Here is a 26,132-nt window from a genome sequence, read left to right as displayed (position 1 = left end):
TGACATCACGACGGTTCATTGGACAACTGTTCAGAGTGCACGGTCCCCCTTCCAGGACTTCTATGCAGAAAATAATGGTCACCGATTTAAAGATCTTGAATGCACAGATTTAGGAAAAAGAATCTATCCCGAAGAAATTCTGAAATACCGAAATACCCCTTGAATCGGGGGCAAATGTGCAATCCAAGTGTAATAAAAACCACGGAGGTGGAGTGGTTATAGTTCTTTATTCCGAAAATGAAATAAGGTTTGTAATTCCGAAGGTTCTTCAAAACTCGCTTTTTTCAATTTCGTATTGAGGAATATTCGGAATGACGGACCGTACCTCATTTTCGAACTAACGAACCTTCGGAATAATGAACCTCCGGATTAAGGCCACAAATGTTCGGACTTCAGAACGTCTAAGTATTCAAGTAGAATTTGTATGCATCGGAATAACGACCTTCTAAATAACGATCATCACCCGGTGGAGTAACTAACATATTTTTTTTTTGTCCTTACATTGATATGATTGATCTTTTCTCCGTTTATACATCTAAGCTTAATTCATAAATTGGTTCATATTCTATCGTAATGATGGATAGGAAATTTACATGAGTTTTGGATTTCTTTACCTTATCTTTCAAGAAACTGAATGAAAAGTTTGTTGAAAGAGCTGAAATACTGAGAGTTCTTTATAGACATTGAGTTGATTGGGGTATGATTATATGTATGCCAAGACTAAGAATCCACTTCGTGGCATATATGTTTCACTATCAGTCAAAAGAACCATTTTGGCTGTCTATCGTAAAGACCGAGGCGTACATCAAAAATAAAATGGTACTGCACGTGTTCATTCGAGGAAATCGATGCGTACTACAGTGTATTCCTGTCTACCTGTGCGCTAGCTGGTTCAGTGCGCCCAAACGTGTTTTCTGAGATGAAAAATTCCCCAAATATTCAGCCATATTTTGAATGCATTGGATGATGCTTATTGCGCAGTCGCAGTTATTCAATACTTCTCGGGTGAAAACATAAACAAAATCAAACAGGAATCTTTAACTTCCACGTTACACGTTACACTTTGCATTTTGGGCCGTGGTCGGTAAACATATCTCAATGATCACTCATATACCTATCCTCCCTCTTTAAATAGCGGAGTCGTGATCTTTAGCTAACAATATTCATTTTTGCAAGGTGAACTCTATGCTGCAAATCTAACAATGTACAAGTCATAGTAGTCTTAGTAGAGCACAGATAAAGTCAAATTGGATGACGAAACAAAATTAACATTACAGATCAAAATATGGGCCAGAATGATTTCACTGGTCTGTTCACCATTCATGTTGGATCACTCACTCTACAAACATTTTCGAAAACATTAGCTGATTTGGTCCCCTTAACCAGTTCAAAATGAATAACCTAGATAATTTGATTCTGGTGTTTTGCGCCAATGTAGAAACACTAATTGAGTTCGGTTTTCTTTGGTCTTGGTCTTTTTCGTTTAGAATTTGAACTTCTCCGTTCCTCGCTACAAAGATTTTGATACACTTTCCGTTTTCGATGATCATATTTCACTGAGCGGTATGTGCATATTGAGTAAGATGGACTTGTTCTTTTAAAGGAGACTTCCGGATGATTTTCAGACCTTTACTACTGAACAACAACAAATTTACTATAAATAAGTTATACTGGGTACAGAGTTTCGGAATTCATAGTGATTAGGATGAGGAATGATGTTTCCCTAAATTGATAGCAAATCACAATGAACGAGGATGATGACGTATCAGCTCCACATAAGAATGCATGAATTGGGTGCTCAAGGAAGCAGAACAAAAGAAAAAAGCATGCATGAATTCTACCCAGATGGACTTGTTGAACAAGTTGTATTGTAATGGAATTACATTGCTCAATTACTGGAACATGTGAGCCTCCTACATCATCATCCTTGTTCAGTGCATTGTTGTTTTGGGTTTTTAGAGTATTGGTATTTTACTCAAAGACCACAATAAATTCCGCGCATCTGTACAAGACACAACAGATTTATGTACTGCAAGATGTTAAATGATATAAATTGTCTAGAATAACTCTTTAGACCCATTACCAAGCCTGCATCCATACAAGATAGAGCTGATAATTTTCGAGGGTTGAGACGTATGCAATAAATTCGTCAAGTCTTTCACGTTCATGCTGCCTTAGGGGACCACAAATTCACCTGACCCTCGCCAAAAGAAACTTGAAAATTTGTTAATTGAAACAACAAGAATGATAACGGAAGCATCCATCTGCTTTGAGTACAGTCGTAGTGAATCAGGCGCTATTAATGACTTTATATTATCAGTATAGCTCGGTCAGACATGCACGTCTGTGCGTTATAATTGTCAGTGGTGATTAACTATTCACGTATTGAGGGTTAAGGAGTAGGATCACTTCTTGACCCCCTGTCCCCGACAAGGATAATTAATTCAAGCCTGAAATATTTTGGTACAATCGGTTTCCTAGACAATGGGTAGAGAGGAAAGAATTCATCTTCAGCCAAAGATTTGGGATAACTATCGATTAAACGGTAATTTTATTTGTGTGTGAAAGAGAGAGAGAGAGAGATAGATAGATAAATAGATAGTTAGATATGGATAGATGGATAGATAGATAAATAGATAGATAAATAGATAGATAGGTGGATGGATGGACAGGTAGATGAATAGATAGATATAGATAAAAGATAGATAGATAGATAGATAGATAGATAGATAGATAGATAGATAGATAGATGGATGGATGGATGGATGGATGGATGGATGGATAGATAGATAAATGGATAGATAAAGAGATAGAGAAGGAAGGAGAGAGAGACTTGTGTTATTACCTCTAGAATCAACGTCAAGAGGAATGTGATTCATGTAAACAGCAAAGCATTCGAGTCCATGCCATTATAAATGAATGCACTATTTGGTATTAAAGCAGAACAATAACAACAATAACTAATCTCAAGAGATCTCAGATTTGTCATTGGACGGACGTAATATACTATACAATACACGTGAAATGCTGAGACTTTGTCGAGATCATCAAACAAAGAACAACGTGAACCCCTCCTTGGGCGGTATCTTGATGATTTGTACAAGGAATGTTAACTAGGACCCATGACACCTTTCAAGACAATGATTAACAAAAGGAAGCTCCTGCGTGCAATGTAATAAAACTGTGACACTACGTAGATCGTGTCAAGACATTTTGTGCATTGGTTAGAGTTCTTAACATTAGGTTCACGATACGGCCTCCCTGTGCGCTTTTTTGACGTTAAGGAGGACGCGGTGGTCATCGCCCTGCGAGCTGTCGCTGTCCGCAGAAAATCGTTGGAGCTGCCCCAGAGCGTGGTGCTTTCCACTCTCATCTCCTTTGGTATGCATGGAACTAACTTCCCCGCTACGTCTGTCCAGACTTTGCTCAATACGGGACGCGCCTGTATCGCCAACTCGCGAGGAGTTCCCGCGTAGCCTGGTCATCAGGCTACCGCTAGCTCCCCGCCCACTCCCACCGACGGAGTTCTTGCTGCTGCTTCTGCTCCTACCAACATCTCTTTCGAATGTCTGGAGTTCGCTGCTGTGGTTCACGCGGCTAACGACTTCCATGGTTTGGCTGGTTTGAATTGGCGGAAGCGAGAGGCGATTGTTATTGTTACTACTGTGATTTAAATTCTCGGCTTCCACATCTCGCTTGACGGCGGCTTCCGTTTTGAAGCCGTGATTGACCTGCGGGCCCGACGGAGAAGTCGGATTGGCAGGTGGGATGCTACCCTCACTCGTGTGGACGTTGATCATGGAGTTCGTTCTCGTGTTGCTTCGAGTCCTGCTCTGAGTGAAGATGTTCAGCTCGCGTTCGTCCACGAAGTAGAGCGCGTAAATCTTCACGACAAAAAGGCACATAAGCGTGACGGTTCCGTTGATGATGAGACCCAGCGCGTTGTAACTAGCCTTGTAGACGGCCTCCCTCGTGGTGAAGAAGGCGGGCGCGAAGGAGGAGAAGACTACGAGACTGCTGAAGACGCAGAAGGTGATGAAGCGCGACTCATTGTAGTTCTCCGGAAGCTTTCGAGTGACGAAGGCGAAGACGCAGCAGACCATGATGAGGCAGATCTCCCACGTGATCGTCCCGATTACTTCGATGTCGCTCTCGTCACACGCCAACTCGATTTTTGGCTCGTTGGGGTCCGGCATGGTGATCTCCACCGCCGGAGGAATGAGAATAAACCAGGCGGTCGCCCACACCACCTTGGGATTTGAAAAGAAATGGAAAGACATGTTAATATGTGATTATTTCTAATGGAAACTTTATTTGATATTTCTATGAGCTTTATTTCTATGCGCGATCAAAGATAACGGTTTGATCCAACACTGTCCAATAGTCATGATAGATGACGGGTGTTTCGATGATTTTTTTGGGGGGTTGACTTCCTAGTGCGAGTATTATGTGCACCATCTTCACCACTGGCAAATATTCTCTGCCCAATGTGCACCGAAACCATTCTTCATACCCCAAGGTGTCCAGGCTCTCTTTTCCAACAACAGCTAGTATATGATTTTGAAGGTATCGGTAAAGCAAAGTGCAGATTTCGCGAATAAATCATGCTAGCAAATCACCGCCCAGAAATATGGCTTGTTTAAACTCTCAGTATATCCTTAAACATACAGAAGCAAACATTACGCATCAATCACTGCCTGCGAAAACCCGTTGAATGTCCTGTAAAACCAACCAGCAAAAATCACTGTTAACAACCTCGCAAAAACCCCAGACAACGTTTTCTTAGAACAGGGTTGAGCATTATTAGAATCTTTATAAAGAACAAACGAAGGTTAACATGATCAACGTTGACATTATTTGGGAAAATGAGTCAAGATTTATCTCTCCAAACACAATGAATAAACAAAATCAACTCGCGTACACATATCATCTCATGACTGTTTACTGATCGGATCAAATTGTATATGTCGCAGTCTCTTCTTCTGATTAGAATATAACAGCATCAGGGCCGGCGGAACCGATGGGGGCCGAAGGGGGGGGGGGCGGTGGGGGCTCAGGTCCCCACTTTTTTGCACCTGTGCATACAATCTTTTTTTTTTCCTTTTTCTTTTTTTTTTTTTTTTTGCTTGTTAGCTCATGAAACCCGGAAGTGCCCCGACACTTCTGAAAACGTGGCGCCGGCCGGTGGCCATGACATTCCGAATGAAGCATCGTCATCAGGTTCTCTAATTATTAAACATCCGCTTAGATGAAGCGTAAATAAGTAATATAAGCTGATAGAATAGAATGACGTAGCCTCCGTGGACAGTCGTGGATGATGGGAATGTTTGTTCGTATGTGTGTCTACTTGTGATTACATATTATGTGTGTCTGCATCTTTGTGTGTGTGTCTGTGTGTCTGTGTGTCTGTATGTAAGAAGTAGATGGAGAGAGAGGAGAAGGGACATATAAACAGAGAGAGAGAAAAAAAGAGAGCGACGGGAGAGAGACGGAGAGACAGAGATAGTTTGTCTTCCCTCATTCATATTGCTCTGGTCACCGCCCACTTGAAGACTTTGTGGTCAGTCCCTTAAAGCCTTTGAATTAGACTGAAGGACGATTCCAACCACTATACCAAGAGACAGTAGAAGAGTCCCGTGCAATCATACACAGAGCTGAAACCGATACGCCCAGGCGTCTCATTTTCGATTGACACCGCATCTGATGGAACTGGAGTACAAAGCAGAGTTGCGGGAGATGAGAATCGCTGGATTTGGGTTTCATCCAGAGATAGGCGGTCATCTCCGGTGAACGAACGCCGAGGACAGAGTTCAGCGAGGGATGACAGATTCCAGAACGTCATCCAGACTTCATCTTGACTCTCGTCCCACATGCACTCTCGCTCATCCTAATCGGCGTTTTGATCTTTCTCTTCGTGAACCCAAGTCAACGTGGACGGTAGCATTGAATCGTGTGAGAGTGCAGCACACGTTTCTGCCAACTTAAGAAATTATATGGACGGCAAGGCATAGAGAGAGAGAGAGGCTCGGTATAGGCTGAGGTGAACTATCAACCTTCCATATTTTTGTTAATTACTCGATGTAAGACCTTGGACATGATAACATTTCGCAGGTTGTGCAGTTTTACCCCCCCCCCCATGTCTTTCATTTTCTTTTTACTTGACACCTGACCCCCCCCCCCCCAAAAAAAAAAAACAAACAAACAAACAAACAAACAAACAAACAAACAAACAAACAACAAACAAACAAACAAACAAAACCCTGATTTTGACATACTTTTCCCTAAGGTTTGGCAGCATGACAGTCCGTTTAATGGAACATAATTTTATACTTATCATTACTTCTTCTTCAAGGAAAGAGCAGAGAATATCTAACGATACGACAGATATCTCTGAAAAAAAAATCACAAAGGGAACAGACTTACCGGAACTATGCAGATGACAAGAGTTAAGGTGACTTGTGATGTTGGACTTATAAACCGCGGTCTCCTTGCTGATTTTAACCCAGCCCTAAAAATTCTGTACAGGCGTATTGTCTTCGTTGCTATGGAGACATATATGAGGGAGAGAGCGACTGGTGAGCCGATCCTCCGCAGGGCGCAGACACCAGGGTTGGGTTTGATGCCGAAGAGCATGGAGGTGAGGAAGGCGAGTACGAGGCCAGTGAAGATGATGTAGCTCAGCTCTCGACTCGAGGCCTTGATCAGGGGCTTTTCTCGGTTGTGGACGTAGATGGCGATGGTCAAGAACGTTCCAAAGAGGCCGAAGGCGGACAGAATGACGATGGCCGTCACCCAGGCATTGTTGACGGCTGGGCTGAGAGGGACGCATCCCGTCCGCAGCTCGTCGGGCCAGCCGTAAGTGTTCTGTTCCGCCTTGATGCACGAATCGCACACCGTGCCGTTGTTGATGACTATCTCGCTAGTTTGACAGGGAGTACAGGACCAGCAGCATGGGTTTTCTGGTAGCACTGTCCGTTTCTCCCCGGTGTCACACGGCGTGACACCGACTGTGGGTCTCCAGTGGTATTATCCCAAAGGGTGGAGTTACCCGTCAGGTACCAGGGAATGGTTGTGGTAATTGTCAGTTTCTCCTGAGCTGAATCGACCCAGGTACCGACATGAAGAAATTCATATTTTCCCTGTTCTACCTGCTGTAGATTCCTGATGCTATAGCGACCTCCCATGTCTCCGTTTGGCATAAACTCCAAGTCACCGTTGACTGGACTGACGAACTTTGTCTTCAGGAGTGCGTTTCTTAGGACAGTCCCGTTAGCTTGCTGCATCGCCTCGCACAACCCCAGGATCGGGTCACCACACAGAGTCACTTGCATGTCGTGCAATGCGTTAGCAAAGGCGAGGACGCTGTCCATGACGATTGTTTCGTGTGCGGGATTTTCGAGCCCTTCGACGCCTTCGAATGACCTCGACAAGCAGGTGTCATTGACGGTCGCACCTTCCTCACAGAGACCGTACTTCTCCAGGAAGTCCTCCAACCACGGGTTGCTGCTCGTTGTCGGACTCATTCTCATGAAGTAGTCGTTGTATTTGTTGAACACTCCAGAAAGAGGCACCACAGTGAATGCACCTACAGTAAAAAGCGAAGGGAGAAAGAAAGGGTGCCGTAAATAGCATCACACTAACCCATTTTTTCTACTGGTCCGATCTGTCTGTTGAACCAGTAGGTCCCCAGTTTGTCAACTTTTTCCATAAATAGCATCGCAATGACCTTTTTCACATTACGGCCAGTACCAACTGGCCCTGAATCAATAAGAATACATACATAATGAACTGCCTTCGAGTTACATGATTACGAAAGTTATTTGTAAATTGGCTGCTGAATAAACAGTGGATACATAAAAGCAAGCTACCAAGGAACCCACGGGTTTATAAGTCCTCTCACAATGACAAAGGCAACGATATCAAAGTAGCTTATAGAAACACAACAACTGACCATTGCTGCAAGAAGATTTGAGCCGGGGTCTAATGGTTACATAATGACTCGCTTAAAGTTTGAGCAGACAAGAATCTCTCCCTCTTTGTGGTGCTAAGTCACATCAAAGTTTCTTTAAAAGTCATTTTGACATCATCTTGTCTGTGACATACAGTGTATGTCGGGGACATGATGCTTCACCATGTTCAGGCGGGAGTCTACCGTCTGATCGATGTGTCATTGAATGATATCAATTCATCAATACATTGACTCAACTGATAATCCTTCCATCGACAAAATGTTCTTCACTATGTCAATATTTGCAAAGAATGTTGTACTGTCTCTTCCCATGTTACTCATGATGTCTGACCCTAAAATGAGAATCACCGTCTCTCTTTCTCTCTCTCCTCTACTCTCCACCCTCCCCCCCCCTCTCTCTCTCTCTCTTGAAGGAGGAGAGGGGTGTTATTAAACACACTCATGATGGCTCACATTCGTGTGATTAACCCTTTGAATGCTTTGAGTACAGATTCACATAGAAAAACCCATAGCATTGTACACACTGTCCAAAGTCTCTGACACAGAAAGTATCAACACAGGAGTGACATCACGAAGTTCAGGTCTATGGCTTATATAAACATTTAACACAGACAGTGACAAAGATCAATAGTCTTCTATGCTGGACAGATAGGCCGGTTTTATAATGAGTTCGAATTCATGGAAACCTTTTTAGTGAGGACATGCATGGTACTAATTTTTAGTACCATCTGGAACGCGGCGATACAGTTGAATACATGTACCCGGTATCTAGTTTGCATGCATCATTCGTTGCTATGTCAAGCAAGGCTTGGAAAAGTATCTTGCTGCCAGGAACAACATTTAATTATTATAGAGGTATGAATAAAATCTGAATGTTTTAACGAACTCCTTGGTATTAAAGAAAGTACTAGAGAAATCTCGAGGGATTTATTTCAGTCTATTATATATAATTGCAATATGATTTATAACGCGCCAAATTCACTCCGGGGAGTGGTTTAGGTTAAGGTTCAAACAAACAAAAATATCTGTTATCTTTTATAATACATGATTGTCACACCCTCTGCGTACCTGGCGTGCGGACTTTCCTGTTCCGACAATGATAATACCTACATCTAGGGGAACTGCGCGCAGTACGAGCGCAATAAATCAGCGCATGTGATATAATTTGTGTATATTGTGAGTCGATATTAGTATTGTGTCCACTGTTGAAATGACGATAATCGTAAACTTATACCAAGGTGACGTGCACAGGGGTGCTAATGGACCATTGAGGGAGCATTAGTGAAGAAACCCGATGAATTAGGAGCTAAGGGGGCTGGTCTCGTGGACAAGAGCTGAATGACGTGGGACCGTCACAGTGGACACTTTGGATGGAAGTTTAGACAAAATCAATACATCGGAGATGTCCAGTAATGGCCAGGAAGGACATATATATATATATATATATATATATATATATATATATATATATACATATATATAATACACATATAAACACGTATAAATCAATGTAATAGAAAATAAAGTCGGATCGAATTGAATTGAATTGAATTGAATATGTCATGATGTACATAATGTATGTATATATATATATATATATATATATATATATATATATATATATATATATATATATATATACATATATGTGAATATAGACATACTGCAAATATCGATTACGTTTGAATGTGTGTTACGTTTTGACCTTTTATTTCTTGATTTATGAAGTACATGTACGAGGCTTTCTGCAGTTAATGCATTGTTATTGCACCAATACAAAGGACCCCCCCCCAAAAAAAAAAAAATAATAAATAAATAAATAAATATTTCAAAAATAAACTAGAAATGTCGCTTTGGCGACTGGTATGCCTCCGCCATAATGCATGATTTTCCCAATAGGTCTAGATAGTACACGTGGACACTGTGTGATTACATTTTCACAAAATTGGCAAAATATTGGAATGACAAGTTTGTCACAAATGTGTTGAATGTTCACCTTCCTTGACGTAGGTTTAATTGGATGAATAGGAGAGCATGTATCTAGGGATTTAAGGACTTTAACTTGACTTTGACCCATTCATACATTTAGGCATTGAGTAATTCTCAAGGTACAGGTGTGGAGAAAAAGTGCAATTTCTGAATTGAATAGTAAATTGTTACCATTTTCATCTGGCCCTTGACCCTAAAATTCATAAGATAATTACTTTCAGGTAGAACATGCATAATATGTACTAAGTTTCAAGGTAACTCGAGCCACTTCCGAGATATGGAGGAAAAAGTTAGTTCAGCACTTTCACTTGATCTTTGACCTTGTGACCTTTGAGGCAAAAAGTGAAAAAAAAAGACTTTCCAGAGAATTTCTATTAGGTTACACACGCATACACCAAGTGTAAAAAAATAACCCTGCTGGCATTGCATGAATATGAGGGTAATAGTAACATTTTGAAGTCTTGCACTTGACCTTTGACCCTTGACCTTTGGCCCCATGAACCCTACATTCTCTAGATAATCACTTCCAGTCAGTACATGTATATACTATGTTCCATGAAGATACCTTGAAAAATTTTCCAAGGTACGGAGAAAAAAAAAAGAAGTTTTAATATTTTTACTTGACCTTTTGACCTTTGACCTTTGACCTCATGACCCAAACTGTCACCAGAGAATCTTGATTGGGTAATACATGTATACACTAAGTTTCAAGAAAATCTCTTCAGGCATTCAATAGATATGGTGGAAATAGTGAAATTTTATGTATTTGACCCTGACCTTTTGACCTTTGACCTTTGACCTCATGACCCAAACTTTCACCAGAGAATCTTAATTGGGTAAAACATGTATACACTAAGTTTCAAGAAAATATCTTCAGGCATTCAATAGATATGGTGGAAATAGTGAAATTTTATGTATTTGACCTTGACCTTTTGACCTTCGACCTTGAGCATGTGCACCCAAAAGTTGATAGGCACAACTTCACCCCCTAATACACATACATGCCAAGTTTCATTAGGATACCTCAACAGGTTTCGATAGTTACCTTGTCCACAAAATTCATTACGGACGGACGGAAGGACGGACGGACGGACGGACGGACAACCCGAAAACATAATGCCTCCGGCACCACTTCGTGGCGGAGGCATAAAAATGAAAAACAAAAACAAAACTAGGAACCGCTGGAATCGAATGACATATCGGTTTCTCATTTCCACAGAATTAGAGAGGGAATTCTGAATTTGAGGTGGATGTTTTCTCTTTATGTTCTGGCTTTAGACGTTATTCTCAAGAGCGGATGACCTCTGGAAATCAGGTTGCCATAACAGCGTGGTGGGTCGTCCAGTGGTTGATAAAACGAGCTCGAGCAAAAAGAATGAAAAAGATAGAAGCTGACTGGTTTGGTTTGTAACCCACGAAATTCTTAAATATCACGTACCCTGAGACAGAACGTGTGGTTACGAGTGAAAAAAGGAAAACTTGAAAGAAACCGCAATAATCATTCACTCATGTTTCGATCAGTAAATTTTTCCTCTTTGTGTGTCAGTGCAATATCTTTGTCCAGGATTTTTCTTCCGCCTTCCATTTTCATATATATTATGACTATCTCTTTTTGTCAAAGACGTTTTTTACATTACTCTTATACAGCTATCTTTCTATACAAGGGGAAAAAAAGAACTATTATTGTGTATGTTTTTGAAATTATCGAACAAACACGATAAATCAAGTTTATTCATGACAAACTTTTATACATTCAACTTTCAGCCTGGAGCATATACCGCTACCACCACCACCATCACCAACATCACCACACCCTCTCTTTCTCTCCTCCTCCTCCTCCTCCTTCTAAAACTTCTCAGCTCTTCAAATTCTAAAACTGCCTTCGCTACCATCACAAGAAACCAAACATGAGAGAGGAAAAAAACAAACAAACAACAGACTTCAAAGCTGCCGATTGTATTTGCAGGCCTGTTTGTATTTGCACTTCTTTGTATTTGAAGTGTGTATTTGTTTTATGTTATCGTGTATTTCATTAATATTGTTTGTATCTATATTACACTGATATAGGTGATTCTGGGTGCATATTCTGGTCGGGGAGGAAGGCCTCGAGTCTCGGTGATTAAGTTTGCCTTTTTCTCCCCTGGCAACCAGCGGCATGCACCTAGAATCACCACAATCTTTATATCATGTAATACGATTTTCTCCTTGTATTCATGTTGAAATGTCAAATAAGTAATATGTTATATTAATAATGATAATAGTAATTATAGTAATAATAATAATTAAAGTAGAAGTAACAGCTATAATAATTACAATAATAATAACAACAATATCGATACAGTGTAAAGTGAGAAAAGAACATTTAAAACGAGAAGAAATAATGTAAGCGGGAATGTATATGTCTTTTTTGTTTATGCGACAATATTGTCACAGTTGATAATGACATACAGAATGCAGCTACAGCTTTCGCTCACGTCCACTGACAAGCAATGGAAAGCGTGTCTTGAATCCATAATGCCCTTCGGCGCACAGAAATCTATATATAGAGATTTGTCATGACGATATCACGCCCATGCAAAGATAACAATGTGTATATGTTGTCATATTTCGAGTCATTGAGCTAAGAATTAAGCACGGATGTTCTTCTGAACAAATTTTTCGGCAAACATTCCGAGTCTCTGGTTATTTTTTTTTCTTTTCTTTTTTTAAAGAAAAGAAAACGAATGAAAGAAAACTCCGTTGGTTTGATACTGTTGATTGTCACCGCTGGAAGGGTAATGCTTGCCGAGGCTTATAACCTCCCCCCCCCCCCCCCCCCCCCCAACCCCCGTTCGGGTGAAATCACAAGTAACTTGAAGTCACAAATCGAATTAATTTCCGGATGTTGCGAATAGACGGCTGTCAGTCGGAGACCCTGGAAAGTATAATTGGAGACTGACTGGGGCAGACACGTAGCGATGGGTTAGCCGGTGTTACATGAACGGCTGATAAGACCAAAGGCTTGGTAGAAGATTACTTATGTCTTGTATGTCAAGAGAGCGTCTTTATAGGGCTGGTTTGTGTGGTCTAAAGTTGCGCGTGTATGATTGTGTGGGAATATGGACGCATGTTTGTTTTTGTGCCGTTTTTAGCTGGAAATTTCATTGTAATCTACACAGCCGTACAGCATTTTATTGCAAAAAATAACACCCAAATCTGCTCTTGAACTCTTTAGGTTCATCCGTTTTTGTTTCGTTTCGTTTTGTTTTGTTTTTCTTTCTTTCTTTTTTTTTTGCTTCGGTGCAAGCCATATCAAGCTCCTTCGAGTATTCTTAAACGGTGAAACGTTTGTATGTCTATTTTCTTGTTTGCATTCATCTCACGCGACACGCAAAGCTAGTACAGGAGTTGGTACTTCATTTGAGGTATATACTGAAAAGTTTTTACTTCAATGTGTTTCAGCTTGTATTTACCAACACAGGACCAAGATATCTCACACTTACCTGAAAATGAAGCATCTTGTTTCGTACAACTTGACGAATTAGGTATTTTATCATCTTTCTCTAGGTCTTTTTTTACAGCCTACTTTTTCTTATTTCTTTGAAGGATATGATTATATAATATTAACATTACATTTTGATTATTTGCCTTCGCTATCAGATAATTATCAAATATTGGCACGAGTGCATCACTTGCTTACGTTACACTCACGTCATATTCTTTGTACAGGGTAAGGGAGCTAGAGAGTAATGCTTATTACAAGGCGTAGACATTGCGACAACAACAATAACAAACTCGACTGAAGAGTATCATACAGCCTTAATCACACCGTAATATTGGCAGACATATTTGATCTGGCAACGTATAACTGCAAATGCATTATTTTACGATCGATACTCCACTCAAACGTCTCTCATGAATATGCAAATCCACACACACAAACACACACACACACACGCACACATGCACACACATACACGCAGGCACACAAGTTTGCAAATTCATGCTCGGTCATATTTTTTATGGTTTTCATGCTTTTCTTTTTTTTTTTGTTATGGAAAAAACTGGGCCATGCTCTCATTTCTGTTGTTACTTCTCCATCCAGATGCACACTTTGCGAGGAAATCGAAGTCGCGTTGTGCACTAAACATGCTAATGACGGTGGGTAGCCGATCATGCTCATAGGAGCGACATTTTTGTATTTATTTTGTTTCTAAAGCTTGGACGAGGCTATGCAATAATTGCATTACATGGCGGCTGGACAGGTTTCATGCTTCTATTAACAAGAGACTGAGGGAACAGCCCACACTTTATCAATCATCGTTGATTGCACAGCGACAAAAATCCCTTGACTTCACATCCATTTGTCTGTTCAAGTAGCATTACACACCATGCTCAAATCAACTTATTGAAATGGAGTAAAACCAGGCTATCAGAATTGTAAAAGTTTCATGAAAATATGACACAAAATAAGAAAGTAATGAAATTACCAAGTTTCACAGTTTTCGCCGAATATAAGCAAACTTGTAGAGTCGGTAACTGCATCACCTCGCAACTCTTGAAGTTGTTTAAACACACAGACGCACACAAATATCGAATTGATTTTTCTGTCGATGATTTTAACTCATCGTTGATATGTTATAGAATTATCATGTAATGATGACAAGAAACAGCATAATTACTCTTATCAGTTTCATGTCCAAAAGGTAACAGTCAGTGAAGTTTATATGTGTACAGTTCAGTAGGAGACGTGCGTAAAAATGACGTCATCACTGCTATCATTATGAGCAGGTGACTGCGGTTAATATCACCGATAAACTCCACAGCTGCCTCATTTCAGGTCCTAGGTATATGACGAAACTACTGTTATCTTGGTTTTCTCATACACTCTTTCTATTACCCCTTTCTGTGTCGAAACTTTGGACAGTGTGTACAACTGCTGTTACTTTTTGTCCCAAATGGCAATCAAAAGCACAAAAAGAGTTATAACACTCCCTAATCATGGTATGGAATTGACCTTTAAAGGGAATGGCTTAGTAACTGATTAGTGGGAATCAGAGGGAATGCTGGGGGATGATTGTTTCAATTCTTGTGGGATTAATTTAAGAGTACATTATATATCTATTGTTGTGTGAAAATTATTTGCTTCAGAGCCGTCTCATATTCAAGTAATGTGCAGTTTAATACCCCGTCACTGTACAGGCATGCTAGCCTGGAAACATTAAACTGCACATTACTTGAATATGAGACCATTCTGGAGCAAATAATTTTCACACAACAATAGGTCTATAAAATGTACTCTTAAATGAATCTCACAAGGATTGGAACAATCATCCCCAAGCATTCCCACTGATCAGTTACTAGCCATCCCCTTTAAATGCTTTTTAGTACATCGAAAGTGCCACATTAGAGTTTTATTCACGGTCCAATGTCTCGCGCAGAAATAGGTTTATAGCTGCATCGTAATGTACTGCCAATTGAAGCATTCATAAACGAACAGAATGTCCCTATCAATGTGCACAATGTGCGAACTGCATCCGATATTGTATTGATGGTACCATGCTAATTGAACTGATATGAACTGGAATTCATTTCAACATTACTTTCGCACCTAAAATCTATGATGGCATTTAAAATGAACGCAAGAGAAACGAGTATTAATTAATGTTTATTCCCACGCAGCACATCATTACCGTATCCCCCTGACAACATGAATCACCATTGTCAATCAAGGGATGAGAAGGGGAGGTGACACATCCACAGTTTATGCCTAAACTGATGAGTAAAACACACTTTGACATTTTCATGGGATTTCCCCTATCTTGTCCCTCGACCACTGATGATTGATAATGACGTAACAAGACTACTCAACGTAGACAGACCCCCAAGAAGATATCCTTTCAACATTACGTCGTTGTATAGGCGATCGCAAACAAATGAACATTCTAAAATCCACATTTTTTTTCTTTGCTTGTAAAGGTCAGAAAACTAACGGCGATATTACTAAAACAAGTGGCTGCTATAGATGTAAACATGCTGTGCCTCCAATGCAATTTGATATAGGCAAAACCCCGTAAACCGCTATCGGGCAGAGAAAACATTAATAGAAAATGTGCCGTGGTGATGGCGAAGCACCGCTGACTCCAAATCATCCGGAGATTCGAGATTTGTAACCAGCACAATTATTGCAGTGGGGGAAGTTAATTTACATTTAGATTTTGTATTGCGTGTTGTTGCCAAACTCAACATTCAACATCAATTGAATTGCAATGGAAAAAGAAGGGTAGGCAAGGACGTTGCATTAATGAAAGGGGAAGAACGCCGAAGACATGGTGCTCCGTAACCGCTCGGAGATGAACGGCAATGACAATCACCAAATGTGAGATCTTATAACTTTTGCTATCCCGTATGTCCCCAAAAAAATTACAACGGGACCCACGGCAATATCTTTAAAAATAATGAATCAATCCAAATACAAATTCAGGGTATGAGACTATAACTCATTGCCCACATATACAGAAAACCCCATTCGATTTACTTCAGTAGTCAAAGAGAAAATGAGGAATTTTGTAGAGGATGTCAAGAATCTCTTCCCTCCAAGTTTTGTCTATTGTATTCACACACAAAAGCATCGAAGTGCTGAACTTGGAAGAATAAGACTCATGACATGCTTTACAATATTCCACATTTCTCTGTGACCGCTTAACCAAATTGAATGGGGTTTTCTGCAAAATAGAGCTAAGATGTTATATTTTAAGACCCCGAAGTAGCATTTAGACAGTTTAATCATACTGGGTGTTATCAATGCAAAATTTGATTGTAATTTTTTGGGGGAAACACTGTATGGAATAGAAATATATACGTCTGTGGAAATCTTAATAGAAACAATGTACAAACACAAATGAAATAATATGTGAAAAAATCTTGCTTTTCTCTTTACTGACTTGATGATCTGATTTGTGAGTAAGTCTTTGATTTTAACTCGAGATGATAATTGATCAGAAACGACTTTGGTCATGATTACATGTCACACCATTGAAGAATGATCCATTAGTATTGTGTTGTGATTTCTTTCCACCGATTGTGGTTCATCATTGCCAGAAATTTGGGGTGCACGTCACGAGACCGACACCCACGAGTCATACAGCCCACACCTCATACAGCTCACAAGTCATACAGCCCACGAATCATACAGCTCACAAGTCATACAGCCCATGAGTTCGACACTAAACAAACAAAGCCCACGAGACCGACACATTATGCGCCGTGTTGTATCTGTCGAACTCGTGGGCTGTTTTTACCTAGTGTCGAACTCATGGGCTTTATTTGCCTAGTGTCGAACTCATGGGCTGTATGACTCGTGAGCTGTATGACTCATGGACCTGTTTTCAATGTCGAACTCGTGGGCTGTATGACTCGTGGGTGTCGGTCTTGTGGGATGACCCCGAAATTTGTACATTGTCTGTTGTGAATGACACGGATATAAAGCGAGTAGTATTGATAAACCAATACAATGTACCACAATCAGTCAATCGAAACATTATTGCTCAGATCGAAAATAACAATACGCTGCACAACGAAATCTGTAACACGTAAGTAGCAAGTAGTAACAATCTCTCTAGATGATATCTATTTCATTGCAAGTTTTGTAGATTTTCCGACAGCTTTGCAAGCGTTCCCTGGCGCGCTGCTGTTATTAAAGCGCATCTTTACACACCCGGTTTTGTATGTTGTTGTTTTGTGACCCCGCGGCACGATTCTCCACTAACAGCGATATACAGCGACTTGATGTAGTCGTGCACGAGATGGCAAGATACCCTATAGCGTGAACGCCTATTACTCCTCCAAAAACAAACTTTGGAGCGTGCTTACCAATATCGCTGTCGCATGATCGGCGAGAGAAGGACGTTCAACGGCGATCGTACAATCCGTTGTTGTGGTTGGTTTGTCATCATACATCGTCTTTCCACATCAGCACTACTTATAGAACTGAAAATAGTTTCGGATTCAATGTCATGCTTTATGAGAAGGGATTTTGTCGGGAATTGATCTACCGATTTTGGACCTTCACGTTGTGTTTGCAACAGGTGACGTTGAGACTCTCGTCCATCGGTTGCTTGCGTGCGCGAGTGGTGTTTGCAAAGCAGTGATTATGACGTAATGTGACGTGTCGGTGTCGACCGGTGCAAACACATTATCAGATCACACAGCTAACATGTTTAAAGAGAATACATGTGATCTTCACATACTACATACTACATACTACATACCACAACGGCAGCGGTTCTTCTCGTTTAATTTGATATTGATAACAGCGAGGAGAACACTTCTCTCAGAATACAAAGATATGATGTAAAAAAAAAAGAGAGGGAGGGGTCGCGTACAGCACCTGATTTCGCTCCACTTAAATCGCAACATGAAAAAAATATATACATATGTTCATCTACATAATATACACATGGTATACGCATATATATATATACAATATATGATAAATCAAACCAGTGATATATATAAATGAGATATGAGCAGTTTGTTAGTGTGTATGGATTAGTCTGTAAGTTACGAATACGGAGATTTCGGGGGTGATCTCGAAGAAAATTACACCAGTCTGGAAGTAATATAACGCAAAATATAATATAATCTCCTCTGCGTTGTTGAATCATATAAGTGCTATCATCGCTCTGCTTTTTCATTCCACTCCTCATCCTGTATGTAAGTGTAGGTCGTTACAAGTCGTTATAAGTTACACATGTATGTTATATGCTTGAACCTGTCTAGTATTAGGGTGAAATTTAGCAGCAGAAAACATCATCTTGGCCATATCCCATTTCCATCTCTGAGTTTCACCGCAAATCTATACTATTGGAGAATGTTTGGATGGAATCAGTTATATTCACAGAAACTGCACGAAACAGAGAGAAATTTACAAAATTAACACACCAATTTGAGAGAGAAACTGAAAATTCCTTGTTTTAAAGTGTATTGCCAATTAGTCAATGATTAAGCGATTCAGAAGTTCTGGACTTTTGGGGACAGAAACAAGCACTTTGCAGTGATGAACACTGGTTTAAATGAGAAGCAACGTTTATTCTATCTTGTAAAATGCTAACAACGAATGGTAAAAATAATGAAAACAAAAATACGGCACCAAGACACTAAACTGTGGTTATCTGGTCGCTGAAACCAGATGTGTTATCTGTGTCCCTTAAACTCGTTTGCTGTTACTCTTCATGGTGCCAAATTTGGGCGTGGTGCAGGCATCAACTACTGAGTAGTTGTACGGCGGTTGGCTCTGCATCATAGATCTAAACGCAGGATAGCTTATTATGTGCTGCGCCCATATTCTAAATCGAATTAGCCATCGGTAGCTTTAGTCTCGTGTAATTTTCTGCTCTTTTAACAAAGTATTTTGAAATGCTAAATGTTCAGAAGCCTGTAACGCAATTACGAATATACAATATGATTGGCAAATATGATTCAGGTTGCATTCTATACGCTTGTTTTCTACACACAACAACAATTTTAAAAAAAATGTCTTAAATCTTACTTTAAAAAGGTGAAAATCACTTTTCGTTAACACCTCTTCAACACAAATAAGGGGAAGGATTGTGGAAACACGTACTAACGACATCATGTAGGGGAAAAAACCGTATTCAAACGCCAGTAGTTTCATATCTTCGGAAGACGAACGATGTGCAGATGAATACAGTGCACATGTATATGGTTTATTACGGTAAGCGTTTTACTTATTTTGTATATTTTGTATTTGGCTTTTCATTCTCATTCTATAATAATATATATATATATATATATATATATATATATATATATATATATATATATATTGTTATGCTTTTGGAGTCTAAAAGTACACAGCAGGAAAAAAAAAAGATAAGGAAACATCTATTTGACTCGTCAAGTCTGAACACGATAATTTTTTCCGTCGATAAACATTGATTCAACTGATCCAGTCTGAGCACGCTGGAATGAATACCTCTCAGTACTCCTACCATGCTTGAAGATGCAGGGTTAAAGAGCTAGGGTAGGTAATCTCATCGTCTTAATATAGATTATATTCAACTTTGTGGTAACCAATTTATCTGTCTCAGTTCCAGGACATTGCGAAAATGTTCATATGAATGAAAAGCGCTCTGCAGACTTAAGTAATGTATGATAGTTAACTCGGTGCAACCAAGGAAATCTACGAACAAAACTTTGCTATAAAACAAAAAGTCAGTTTGAAGAATGCGGTCAGACACTAATTTTTACCTCTTCGAAGAATGTAGAATTCAATTTTCAACCATACATTTTTTTTTAACAACTTCATGCCTGTGTGAACATCAAAGACTACGGTAGTAGGTATGACCATCGCAACACACTTTCTTCTCTTTTAGGTTTTCAACGTGGAAACAATGCGAATCAGTACCTTTAAATGAATTCGAGCACAGTTATACGCCCTACATACATGACATAGATCAGGGCCAGGAATGCAGACATAGCGTGTGGCCAGATCATTTTCCCATTAACTCTTCAAAGATCTCAATCCATGATCTCTACGAGAAGGATGCAAAGGTGCGATCCCTGGAATGTGAGATTGGGAGGTGGGTATGTCATCAAAGAGCCAATCAAAGAGACAGATAGAGGGATAGAGAGGTAGAGATATATAAAGAGAGAGCGAGAGAGAGAGAGAAGAGAGGGAGAGATTGTTAATATTTCTCGCGAGATTGTTTTTGCTTGCTTAACGGCTGGACTTCGCGCTCAGTGAATCTACTTTGAAATCACTTGCGCCCTTCACCATGTTCACATTTCAAAGCGTGACTATGAAGACACGCACTAGACATACTCAACTACATAATTACGCCATAAATACCCCATTAATTATGATGAAAGAAAAGTAGCATAAAAACGTTTCATCCTGCCGGGGAAGCGCATGTTTTAGAAACAAAGCACCAAACAGATTAGTCATCGCATTCTTCATCAGCGACCAGCATGCGATGTGATGTTAAACTTCAACATCCGTATCATATAAATAGTGATACTGTGTGCATTGTCCCATGTAATGTACGTCAACCTTTTGATGCAACACGACAGTTGATAATTATTTTGTTTACCGTTTGTCCATAGCTGATAAAGTTTGTCATGATCAGCATGTGTGACCAATCATAGATAAGATTAGTATCAGTAAATGAGCTGTAATGGGTGATGCTGTTGGGTTGATGTTTGTTCATTTCTTTGTGTTATGGAGTTTATGGTAGGCAGACTATGGGTCAGAGACTATACGTATGACAAAAGTTATGTTCACTAGAGAGTGTTTTTACATGAATACACAGAAATGTTTCCCATGGTATATATATATATATATCATATATATATATATATATATATATAAGGTGCATTCATATTTTTCATGTGTTGCTGCTTTATGAAAAATTTAAACTAGTAAGAGTCAGTCTCCGCGACGCTCCAGGATCACGCTACCCGCAACACGTACAAGGGTGTGATAGCAGAATGGGGTATTTACGCTATGCGGATTTTGAGCTTTCAGGATAGAGGAATATTCATGCATTATACCCGACTATCAAAGTAATCGCAAATAGATTCAACGCGGATGTATAAATGACTTGACGTATAATAGACTTTATTTAAATGATAATATACCGGCTGCGCGTTACCTTCAATCACTGCTCCCACATGTACATCCCACGCTATTAGCCGTCTGCAGGTACCGTAAAAACGCATTCGCGCCCTGGCCGTCGCCGATAATCATCGACATATTGGCCGTCAAAACCAAACGCACGTGCTCCAAAATAAGCAATCAAGTAGCCACCATTGAGGGTAAGCGAGTAATTGAAAATTTCAGCCTAATCATAAGGGCGCGATTGTATGGATGATCAACATCAGTTAAAAAAAAATCACACACAAGCACATTTCTGCATTATACCAGGCGCATTCTGGTGCAGACAGTGATTGTGAAGAACAATCACTCTAAAATTTCTCATCCAATAACAAACAACAGAACAGAGAGAAAAATAATAATTGTTTTAATTCGCGACGCCTTGGTGGTTCATTTTCCTGATCAAGGAGAAATCATTCCTGTCATTGTCACCGATATTGTGCACTAAAATTGCCAAGGACATATTAAACTTGGAGCAGATGAAATCGTGTATTGAATAAACCAAAGGGTGACTATGACAACTTCCATAATGAACCCAATATGATTGAGGGACATCGTTTCGTCATAGGAAAGACAAGATTATTTTCACGATAAATGCATATTATTATTACATGTCTTTAGCCGAGTGCTACCTTAATTGTACAGGCAAGCAGAAGTCTGATTTTGATACAAATACCTTTTACACGCAGACAATTCAGCACACACTCACAGACACACACACACACACACACACACACAGACCCCCCCCCCACACACACACACACACATATGTATATACATAAACACATAGTTCCAGGCACGATCATAGACTTCACGTTTTGTCAATCTCGCGTTCTTTGCGCTGAAGTATGAGACAAACGACATCCCTAAAATTGAATTCTTTTTGTCCAAATAATGATGAAATTATTCAGCACGATTTCATTGTCCAAAGATGTCTACAATTAGGTATGAAAAATACATTTCTGATAAGAGGCCAACATAAAACATCAGATACTTGGTACTGACGAATGCTCCCTGCCTTGCTTTAGATTAAAATTTGTTCAGATTTATCTTTTCAGTAAGCCAGAGAATAAAATTCAGCCTCTTCATAATGTCTCTTGATGGGAAGACCAACTGAAATTGCGGCGATTGTGATGGTAGAGTACAAAAAAGTCGTTGCGTTGAAGTCTTGACATTATGGTCTGTAAGTTCTCAACGCAGCAGTGAAATGCATCATAAATTTTTCAGAAAGCTTCTCTGTCTCCGATCACCTGCAAGCAAGAAGAACTTTGAGTCTCTCCTCATCCCACTTTCACTCCTCTGCCTCCCGTGATCTCGACGGTGGGATGCGGGGGATGGGATCGAAGGAGGGGAGGGGGTATGGCAATCGCTTTTTAACTTTTGCGTAATAGGCTCAGATTTTATATCAATATGAATGAAATATGTGACAGCACGGAGGAAAAAGGCAAGAAGGGGGGAATTCGAAATTTATGAGCAGGCGACGAAAACAAGTGTCTGGGTAGAGTCGCCACACAGCTCCCCTTCTGTTCGGATGCAGACGACATATCAATTTCATGCCCCCCTAAAGGCGGGAAGTGCTTTCGTGAGCTGAGAAAGACAGATGCCTATGGAGGAGTGGATGTAATTCGAAACCTCGCCGAAAGCATGGCTGCACCACGCATGAATGGTGTTATACGGAGAGATTGCTCCGTGCTTAGGACGTATAAATATTAGTCCATTCTCTTCATTCTAATTATCAGATTTTATATGAATCGTTTCATAGTCATGCTATGCGTGTGTGCTCGTGCATGAATGTGATTATGTGTTTGTATTTTCGTTTTCGTGCGCTCATGCATCTTTATTTTTGCTTACGTATATTCGTTTGTTTTATACTTAAAATTAGTTGTCGTGGGAAAGTGGAGCTTTAGAATCGATAGATTCGGCAATGCGCGTAAACCCATCTTGGTATGAAAAAATTATTTGCCCATATGTGCTAAAGCCGTCGCCTCATTACAATATGGCACAGCCGAAAGTTAACAAATTGAAGGCGTCTGTTGTCTTGCCTTTATATAAAAGTTCTTTTCTCTCCAAAATTATCTGTTTATTTCAGAGTGTATTGCTATGGTCTTTTTTGCAATATTGGAGATCCCATTACACGCCTCAAGACCGTCCCTGTTTTGTTGGAATTTACTCTAATATAGCTAGTTGGGTCTAATAAACATATTAAGACAGATAATGCAAACTTGACCAGGCAATGTAGATTGCAAGGTTAAAGATAAAATCGCTCTCACAAAGTACTCACTTGATCATGCATTGGCCAGAATCTTAACCGGACATGAGCTTTGATTGCGCCAACGCTGGTGAAAGGAATTGGTTTTTCATGCAGAATATAATCCCGAGTTCTTTTACTACGCATGAGAATGGATGCGCAACGAAGGAAAAAGAAGTTACAGAAAATGGGGAGGAAGCGAGGGTAGAATGGAAGCTTCATAACGCTGCGCCGCACGCCGGTCTCTGTCATCGAGTGATCCGAAATGAAAGCGGAGCTACCTCGATGCCAGGTCCAGCTCAGGGATTCATGGAGGGTGTGAAAGAAAGCCACTTTGCCTTAATCCTCCTCCCTCGTTGTCATTTGGCAGAGCCAGATGCAGGCTACTAGTATAAACAAGTGAAAAAGAAAATCACCTGGCATTCCGTCTCCTCTTCCTCCCCCCCCCCCACACACACACACACTATAGCACCCCTTTGGCAACATCAAAAGAAAACTAAAAGAGGGCGGAAAGTTTGATGCATCCATGCGAGTATTTTAGCCATATGACTTTAGAATATTTCTATGCTGTAAAAGTTATCAAATGTCTTTTGAAATAAAGTTTTCATCATACATGGTAATTAATGATTAACCTCTTAGATATTCTTCTAGACAGGATACAATGTTTTACAAGTGTACGTACATATTAAAACTCTCTTAGTTATTTGCCAATTTGAGTTTTTTTTTTTTTTTGCATGTAAGACACAAATAATCAAATTATGCACCAGTCTACAAGAAAGTTCTTGCGCCTATAGAAACTGAGAACTTACCAAATAATCTCGTCTGACATATTATAGCAACAGCTATTGGATGTAAAGTTGATTCCAAGCATTAAAATGTATTTGCTGATAGATGAGTTGGAAATTTGCTCTCACATCACTCTTACGATAATCACTCATACACTCAAAAGGCGTTAATAAACATAAAATACAGAGTACGACCTACTATAAGTGTTTATTTAAGTCGACATGTGAACATTCATTATTTTCGTATTTTCCACTATCAATTTGATTTACACGTTATCTCCTGATCCTCTTCTGTTTATTTCTTTTCCTCCTTTCTTATTTTACATTTGCACAGCGTTATTGTCATTATTATTACATTACATACATGTGTGATTATCTATATATCTCATCATCCACCAGCTCAGCGTTAATCAGCTGTTAAAAATTGTTAAAAGAACAGGTACGTACCCTCTTCACTTTAAATGACAACACGCTAATTTTAAAGGACGTGAGTGCAAGTTGATGTCCTTCCTCCTAAACATCATTTCACTGCGAGTAGAGAGAACAATTTTGACACCCTCGCCTATTTCAGCCCTGCTAATTTCTTTCCTTCGCAGCGTGATGATTTATAATTTACAAAACCTAACACTGCAATCACTTAAGGGATTTGGATTTTTAACCTCATATAAAATTTAACGACTTTCTCCCTCGATCCACTATACAAACTGTATGATATTCCATCAAGAGCTTCAACTTGCACTCAGTCCAGATTTTAATTCTGTGACTCAAATACAGAAAAATCTGCACTCAAATGACAACTAAAATAGAGATGTGGTCAAAAATATTTGAACTAGGTCGTCCGCGAATTTAACTGTGCATTTATAGTTTTCCGAACAGTTTCGAAGGGAATAGATTTTATTTTTCAGAAGTATGGAACATGATTTCAGAAGTGGCCGATGGCAGAGCATTACAAGAGATGCATCTGCATCTTGCGACTCGGTTTTATATCACCTCTGTGTAGAAATTAAAGATCTTCCTTTTTTTCAGAAGTGACAATGTCACTCTTGAGCTGATTTGGTTCAAACTGTTATCATGTCAATAATCTATTATTTGAGTGATGGGTGGGGGTGTGGTTGCTGGTGATTACCTAGTTCAGTAAGCGGTAGTTGTATGGATTAGTAAATTATGCATTAGTTTGCATCAGCGGTAGTTGTGTGGATGGTATGAAATTGTCAAAACTGTTTAAATGTAATGTGTAAATTTTGCATTCTATACTGACATACCAAGAACAACAGCAACAAAACAATAACAAAAAAAGGACGGGCAGTTTTGAGGCAGCTAAGAGTCATTTGATGTAAATCATCTGAGCTTGAATTGCAAAAGTATAAGGCAATAGAAATGCATCTTTCCGCCCCTATCACAGTTCTCGTAAAAAAAGCTGTTTAGACAGGGATTGAGCGCATGCAATTCTCCCGCGAGGACGTCACAAGGGGAAATTTTGGCGGG

At 39.8% G+C, this 26,132-nt stretch overlaps 1 protein-coding gene across 1 annotated transcript in view; it reads right to left on the bottom strand.

Moving 5' to 3' along the window:
* Positions 1-3,223: 3,223 nt before the first annotated feature.
* LOC140242452 (metabotropic glutamate receptor 3-like) overlaps positions 3,224-26,132 on the bottom strand; it is a 47,189-nt gene continuing 24,280 nt past the window's right edge. The window contains 3 exon segments of the mRNA XM_072322187.1: positions 3,224-4,250; positions 6,424-7,001; positions 7,004-7,585. Coding sequence (XP_072178288.1) covers positions 3,246-4,250; positions 6,424-7,001; positions 7,004-7,585 — 2,165 coding nt within the window. The 3' untranslated portion in view covers positions 3,224-3,245.

The sequence above is a fragment of the Diadema setosum genome, chromosome 19 (assembly GCF_964275005.1).
Source record: "Diadema setosum chromosome 19, eeDiaSeto1, whole genome shotgun sequence".
Lineage (NCBI taxonomy): Eukaryota > Metazoa > Echinodermata > Echinoidea > Diadematoida > Diadematidae > Diadema > Diadema setosum.
This window is presented reverse-complemented; position numbering and strand designations above follow the sequence as displayed.